Below are 8,027 nucleotides of genomic sequence, written 5' to 3'. Positions count from 1 at the left end.
GCCAGCAAGGAAGAGGCCTCTTGCTAACAGTCACATGAGAGAGCTTGGAAGTAAATCCTTTGGTCCCAGTCAAGCCTTCAGATGACTGAAGCCCCAGCTGACATTGTGATGACGACCTTGGGGAGATGCTGAGTTGGTACCATCTAGCAAAGCCACTCCCCAATTTCTGATCTGTGGAAACTTCAAGAGAATAGCCTTTATAATCTTCTATATATAATAATCCTTTATTATTCAAAGCCTCTAAGTGCTGGGTTATTTGCCATGCAGCAATAGAGAAATAATATAGTAGATAATTATAATCCAACTGAAGTTGATTATATAATATAATCATAGAGATGATTACATAATTATCATATAGATAATATGACATAGCTTCCATATTAGCTTCCATGATAACTGTGCAGTGATAGTTGCACAATTATTTTGGTAGATTAAAGGAAGGGTACTTAGGTTGTAGACAAAAAAAGGAATGGAAATAAAGGATATCGAGCAGGATTTTTTAAAGTTTATTTATTTAGAGAGAAAGAGAGTGCATGTGCCAGCATGAGTGGGGGAGGGGCAGAGAGAGAGACTCTCAAGCAGGCTCTGCCCTGTCAGTGTGGGGCTCCATCCCATAAACCCTGAGATCGTGACCTGAGCCAAAATCAAGAGTTGGACGCATAACTGACTGAGCTACCCAGGTGCCCCTCAAGGAGAACTTTTTGAAAGAAGTGTTGGTTGAGGTGAATCTTCAAGGATGTAAAGACATAGGGGTGACTGTCCTTGTAGGCATAAGCATGGAAACAGTCACAGAGTGACAAAGCGGCCTGTAGTGTGATGGGCAGAGACAGGGTGACTTCGGACTGAAGCCATTAGCAGATCAGTGTGTCTAGAGTACATTACAAGACTCAGAGGAGTGTTGGGCTAAAGGAGAAAGCCCTATGTCCTCATCTGATAATGTGGACTTTCTACCAAAAATGAGAACCATTTGAATTTTATATTAAATATGCTTTTTTTGTTTAAGTAGTACCTACTTCTTCCAAAAATTATGGAAGATATAGATGACAGAGAAGAAAATAAAAGCCCACTGCCATAAATTCCCTAGCCAGGAAAAATACGATAACTATTTCCAATATTTGCATAATTTTTTTCTATTTACATATACATACATACTGATATTGGGAGCAATACTATAAATGCTGTTTTATAGATTGCTTTATTTTTAATTTAAGTTTATGTATAATTAAACATTTTTGAAAACATACAATTTCAATGGATGGATCACATTTAGCCATGTGGATGCATTATAATATATAATATTATTCCCCTACTCTTGAAATTTTAAATTATTTCATTTTTTACTATCATGAGTAAAGATATGATAGACACATTTGTATTTGTTCACATTTCTGTTATTTCCTCATTAGGGATTCATGGAAGCATTAGTGGGTCCAAGAATGGACAGCATATATTGTCAGATTCCTTTCCATAAAGGCTGCTGTAATCCACATTCCCATTATCAGAGTTTCTTCCAACCTTTCCAGAACTGAGTATGAACTTTTAACATATTTGTACTTTGATAAGTGAAAATAGTATTTCCTTTTTGTGAATCCTCTGTTCACATCCTTTCTCTATCTTTTCCCTCTTATGTGCATTTCATAGTAGCAGTTAAAACAAGTTCATGCCATGAGAAGATTTGTATTTAAGAGAGATCACCAGCAACTCGGAGGATGATGTGGGGCAACATCAGAGTCAGAGATCATGCAGGCCTCAGTTAAGATCGTGGCCATAGAGACAGAGAAAAGAACTGTATTCAAGAAGAGCTAGACTGAAGAATGCAATATAGGGGCGCCTGGGTGGCCCAGTTAGTTAAGCAACTGACTCCTGATTTCGACTCAGGTCATGATCTCATGGTTTGTGAGACTGAGCCCCCTGTTGGGTTTCTCATTGACAGCATGGAGCCTGTTTGGGGTAGTCTCTCTCTCTCTCTCTCTCTCTCTCTCCCCCCCTCTCTCTGTCTCTCTCTGCCCCTCCCCCACTCGCTCACACATGCTCTCTCACTCTCAAATAAACTTCTAAAAAAATAAGAAGGGCATGATCAATTGTGTCAAATGCTGCCTATAGACAAGAGTACTATGAAGGATTTATTGGCCTGTAACCTGGAGATGAGCAGATATAGTTGAGCACTAAATGGTAGACCTGCTCCATGTTTCCTCCCAATCTTATATTCTTTCTGTTGCATTTTCCATCCCTGTATCTTTCTGCTGCATTTTGGTTAGTTTCTTCACATTTATCTTGCATTTCAATTCTTGAATTTTGCCTAGTTTGCTGTTTAACCTAATAAATTATAAATATCAATGACTGTATTTTTCATTTTCTCTAAAGTCAGTCTGGCTCTTTTTAACCCCTTCTGTACTTATATAAACCTTAAACATATTAAAAAAAAGATTTTAAATCCTAATGTATTTTTGAGAGGGAGAGAGCAGGGGAAGGACAGAGAGAGAGGGAGACACAGAATCTGAAACAGGCTCAAGACTCCCAGTTGTCAGCACAGAGCCTGATATGGGGCTCAAACTCATAAACTGCAAGATCATGACCTGAGCCAAAGTCAGATGCTTGTCAACTGACTGAACCACCCAGGTGCCCCAACCTTAAAAATATTTTTAAAAGTCCCTTTATTATTGCTTTTATATGAACATAAATGTATAACAACATTAAATAAAAGTAAATGTGTAACAACATTAATGGGAATGATAACCAACACTTTCTAGGTAGTGATTGCCCCTTGGGCAGGAGAGGAGGTGTAGATTAGGGAAATGTCTACTGGAGGTTTCAACATTAGTATTACATTTAGTTTCTTAAGCCAGATAGACATTGGATATATCAATGTTGGTGTAAATATATAACAATTGAAAGAGATCCTTAAAATGTAATTTTCTGCAAATTACCCTCAGTAGTGCTACTTCTGCTTTTTTAAAAAAAGCTTATTTATTTTGAGAGAAAGGAGAGCACAAGTGCAGGAGAGGGTCAGAGGGAGAGAGAATCCCAAGCAGGCTCTGCACTGTCAGCACAGAGCCTGACATGGGGCTTGATCCCATGAACCTCAATATGATGAGCAGAGCCAAAATCAAGAGTCTGACACTTAACTGACTGAAACCCCCAGGCATCTCTATTTCTGCTCTTTTTGATACATAAATATGCATTGTTTCATGACCTTTCCTCTGCTCAAATCCCCGATGTTGCTAGCCTCATCTCATTCAACAGATACCCTAGACTTTTGACTTCATGAAGGAAAGGAAGAATGCTCTGATATGTGCTTTTCATCAACTTCCTTTTTTTATCACCTCAAATTTCCAATTTCTTCATCCATTTGTGTTACTTCTTTTTCTTTTGTGTTGGTAGAGATAGCCATATTTCTTTGTAAATGTAAATAGCCTGACCTTTATTCTTGATCTCTTCTTCCACAGCAAGGGCTAACAAACCTTTCTTGTAAAGGCCCAGATAATAAACATTTTTGACTTTTGTAGGACACACAGTCTCTGACACAACTCCTTAGCTCTGCCATTATAACACAAATTCAGCCACAAATAATATGTAATTGACTAAGTGTGGCTGTGTTCCAATAAAACTTGGAATGGTGGCAGGATGTGACCCAAAGGCCATAGTTTGCTGATCTATGTTCTACAATATCCAAAAGGTCAGTCTGTCAAGCAATGGCTTGTTTTAGCTGTCACCAATCTCTTCATTATCTTCAGGCCCTCACTCAATACACATTCTATTTCTTCTTGATTTTTCTGCAGGACTTTACATTGTTGAACACTCCTTCTTATATTCTTTCCTGATTAGCTTTTTTGATACAAATCATAGTTTTCATCATCTCTACCTACCCATTCTTTGGCTTGTACTTGGTATTTCTTCCTTTTTATGACCTTCCAATTAAAAAAATTGCCATTTAAAAAATATATGAAAAAGAGAAAGACTAATATAACGAATACACATGTACCCATATCCCTGCTTCAACATTATCAAGAAAGAACCAAGCTATTTTCACTTCCGCCTTCACTATTTTTTTTTGGGGGGGGAGGACACCACTTCACTAATTTATCTAACACTCAGTAAACATTAAAAATCCCTAATTGTCCCCAAAGTGTCATTTTAGCATTGATTTATTGTCCCATATTTAGTGATACGATTGATTGAGGTGTAAGTAACATTGGCTTGATTCTTCCATTATAAAATTATTCTATCAATGCTTTTTACCCAGGTCTATTATTTAATTAAGGGGTATATGGTGATTGCCTTTTTTTTTTTTTTTTTTTTTTGAGAGAGAGAGAGACAAGTTCCATGCTCAGGCCTGAGCTGAAATCAAGAGTCAGACGCTCAACCAACTGAGCCTTCCAGGTGTCCCATTTGGTGATTTCCTAATTCTATCTTTCCTTCTATGTTTATTAGTGTTTTAGGGAGCAGGGAGAAAAACTTTTGTATTCTTTTCTCACATATGCTAGCACCACATTGACACCACTTCGGACACTAGATGTGTGGGTTTTTTCCCACATCAACTAATTTTCTGACACCAGCCTAGATGTCCTATAATCCAACTTATGTCTAAGACTTATCTACCTGGAATTAGCATCGTATCCCACATGCTAAGGGCTCAGTCTCACAAGACTCCCTCTTCAGACACTAATTGAGAGGCCTGGGTGTCATCTGTACATCTTACTGAATGGCTACAAATTGGGGTTCCCATGATCTCCTCCTTAGGTTTGACACTATGCTAGAATGGCTAACAGGACTCAGAGAAACACTAAGTTTCTTACTGGTTATCATACAAGGATGCAATGAAAGGAATAGGTGAACCTCAGGTGGAAGAGGGGCGGAAGGCAAGGTCTGGGGGAGGGGCAGCGACACGGAGCTTCTGGGCCCTCTCCAGGGGCACCGGCCCCCAGTACCTCCAGGTTGTTAAGCATCCCGGAAGCTCTCTGAACCTGATACTTGGGGGCATTTTTATGGAGGCTTCATCATGTAGGCGTGATTAACCATGAGCTCCATCTCTAATCCCTCTCCCATCTATAAAGATGAGAGCCGACGCTGAAAGTTCCAAGCTTTTCATCATGGCTTGGTCTTTCTGGTGACCAGTTCTTATCCTGAAGCTATCTTGGAGCTCATCAAGAGTTGCCTCATCAGAACAAAAGAGACTCGTAGCATTCAAGAAATTCCAAGGGGTTTAGGAGCTCTGTATCAGGACCTGGAGTTAGAGACCAAATAGTAGAACAAAAGATGCTCCTAGTGCTCTTATGACTTAGGGAATTACAAAGCTTAGAGGAGCTCTGTGCCAGGAACTAGCATCAGACACCAATGTATGTATTGCACATATTTTTTAAAAACACATGTTGAATAGGGTTGGAATAGTGAGCAAATTTGTCTGGTTCCTTTTCTCAAATGGGAAACGTTAAGTGCCTGACTGTTAATTATGATATTGTATGATATTGCGCTTTTTTAAAACAAAGTTAGGGGAGCTTGGGTGGCTCTTAGTTTTGGCTCAGGTCATGATCTCATGGTGCATGGGATTGAGCCCTGAGTCAGGATCTGTCTGCCTGGGATTTTCTCTCTCCCTCTCTCTCTGCCCCTTCCCTGCTAGTGAGCATTCTTTCTTTCAAAGTAAATAATTAAACTTAAAAAATAAAAGTTAAAAAAACTCTTTATCAGAGCCAGAAATCTTTCCTTTGTACCTAGTTTGCAAAGAGATTTTTGTCATGAATTGATTTTCATTTTATTAATAACCTTTTTTTTGCATCTTTTGAGATGATATGATTTTCCCTCTATTTAAAAATTTTTTTTAATGTTTATTTCTTTTTGAGAGAAAGAGAGTGTGAGTGCGGGAGGGGCAGGGAGAGAGACACAGAATCTGAGGCAGGCTCCAGGATCCGAGCTGTGAGCACAGAGCCCAAAGGGGCTTGAACTCATGTAGCACAAGATCATGACCTGAGCTGAAGTCAGACACTTAACCGACTGAGCCACCCAGGCGCCCCTCCCTCTTTATTTGTGAATAGGATGAAGTTTTTCCATTTCTTTAATAAACTTATGTTGGTTTGGGTTGTTCAGGAGGCAGATGCCAACAAGGGGAATAGACATATACGATATTTATGGGGAGAAATGACTGTAAAGGCTCAGCGGTGGGAACAAGAGAACGCAGGTCTGACATCTGTGAAAGGAGAGGGCAGACAAAGGAGGAATCGGCAGGCAGAGTCTCAGAGGACAGCAGTGTTTACAAGTTTTTGGTCAGGCCCGTGGGAAGACTTCGTGTGCAGTCACCTGTTTGAAGTGTCCTGGCCTTGCGGAGTCACTGGCTGAGAGCACACTGGGGAGCGTGACTTCGCCATGAACTCAGCAGTGGACCCATTGGAGTGGAAGCTGGACTCTCTGGCCACCGCGCTCCCCACAGCGGCAGGTCTGAATGGTTCTCACTTGCCCTGACTGCAGCTGTGAACAGACGTGTGCAGTAACCCCTGAGAAAGCTCTCTCGAGTAGGCAGAAACTCCACACGTGTCAGTCTGAGTCATACCACCAGGCTGGCCACTGTGACTTGCCAAGGTAGTGCTTAGGAATGACGGAAGTTTAGAATGAATAGTAGGAGGGAAAGGGGGAAAAAGAGTCGCAGTCCCAAAGACTAACTTCAGGAAGGGAATACCTCACCAATATCCCTTTCCTAAGTTTCTTTTAGTTAGGACAAGATGCTCCCCGAGCTGGACGAGCTGCTCCCCAAGCCTGTGTGAAGAAGCAGATGTGTACGCTGCAAGGAGTGGACTGTTGTGGCTGTGAAAATGCACTATTCTTCATTCACACCTTTCACAATGTAAATGTGCTAGAAGAGACTATGGTGGGGAGGGCGCTGGGTGGCTCCGTCGGCTGAGCATCTGACTCTTGATTTTGACTCAGGTCATGATCCCAGGTCATGATCTCAATCATGAGATTGAGCCCTGCTTCGGGCTCAGCAGAGCCTGCTTGGGATTTTTTCTCTGTCTCTCTCTGCTCCTCTCCCCTGCTCTCATGCACTCTCTCTTTCACACACAAAAAAATACATATATATGCTGAGATTAAAAATAAAGAAACCCATGGTCGGGAGGGTCTACATATGATATACAACCTAGGAGCAATAAAAAAAAAAGATTGATGAATTCAACCACATAAAACAAATTATGCATGGAAAAAAATTTCACATGAAGTCAAATGTCAGATGACAAAGAGAAAAAAACTAGAGCTTCTATCCCAATGTCCTGAATTCTTTAATACCTACAGAGAACTCCTAAATATTTGCAATAAGAGAAACACCCATAGCATCGGCATTGATAGATAGTGACAAAAAAACCTCCAAAATCTCAATGGCTTAAACACAAATGTTTATTTCTCATCTGTTTTGTGTCCACGAGGGGTCAGTTAGGGGCTGTTTCCGTGTAGCACTGATGCCGATAAGCAGCTATCTCCTGACGGAGTTCTGGTAGTTGTGGCAGAGGGAAAGTAACTCAACTAACTCCACAGCAAGTCGCACTGGTAATTAAATAGGGGCCTGAAATGGAGAGTCACTAATTCCTCTCACAGGTCATTGGCCAGAAGTAGTCTCACTGCTCTGCCTGAGCCCGAGGGGACCAGGCTACAATCCTGCGTGGGTCTGGGGGGAGAGAAGGACCCAGCTCTGGTGAGCAGCGTCACGCCAGACAGTCTATCACTTCCTTGGTTTCTCAGCTGAAGGTCTCGTCAAAGAAAGACGATGGCATATTTCATTACATTCCAAATGCTGGTGATTAAAGAAGTAAAAGATTCCCTTCTTTCCAAAATTGGTAGTGACATCATGCCGGTCAACAGAGTGGATCTGGGGGTCTGTCAGATAGATGAGCCCTTTTCCATTACCAGTCACCCAACCTAAAAGAGAAATAAAGACGTCTGAGGAGGAAATCGTCTACAAATGTCAGCGAAGTGGTTCAGAAAAATAAAATATGTATGCTTAAAGAGGTATTTTGAAAACCTGGTCACAATGGTTTTAATAAGTTTCT

The 8,027-nt window shown here is 40.8% G+C and overlaps 1 protein-coding gene across 9 annotated transcripts in view; it reads right to left on the bottom strand.

The window, feature by feature from the left end:
* Positions 1–7,359: 7,359 nt before the first annotated feature.
* Positions 7,360–8,027, bottom strand: part of ALPK1 (alpha kinase 1) — a 128,224-nt gene continuing 127,556 nt past the window's right edge. For 8 of the 9 annotated variants that reach the window (XM_077755018.1, XM_077755017.1, XM_077755019.1 and 5 more), the window contains one exon: positions 7,360–7,896. In XM_077755018.1, coding sequence (XP_077611144.1) covers positions 7,700–7,896 — 197 coding nt within the window. In that variant the 3' untranslated portion in view covers positions 7,360–7,699. The remainder of the gene's footprint in view (positions 7,897–8,027) is intronic. The other variant, XM_077755021.1, reaches the window with a different exon arrangement.

This window comes from Crocuta crocuta, unplaced genomic scaffold, assembly GCF_008692635.1.
Source record: "Crocuta crocuta isolate KB4526 unplaced genomic scaffold, BGI_CrCroc_1.0 scaffold52, whole genome shotgun sequence".
NCBI lineage: Eukaryota > Metazoa > Chordata > Mammalia > Carnivora > Hyaenidae > Crocuta > Crocuta crocuta.
Note: the sequence above shows the minus strand (reverse complement) of the source record. Positions and strands in the feature narration are given on the sequence as shown.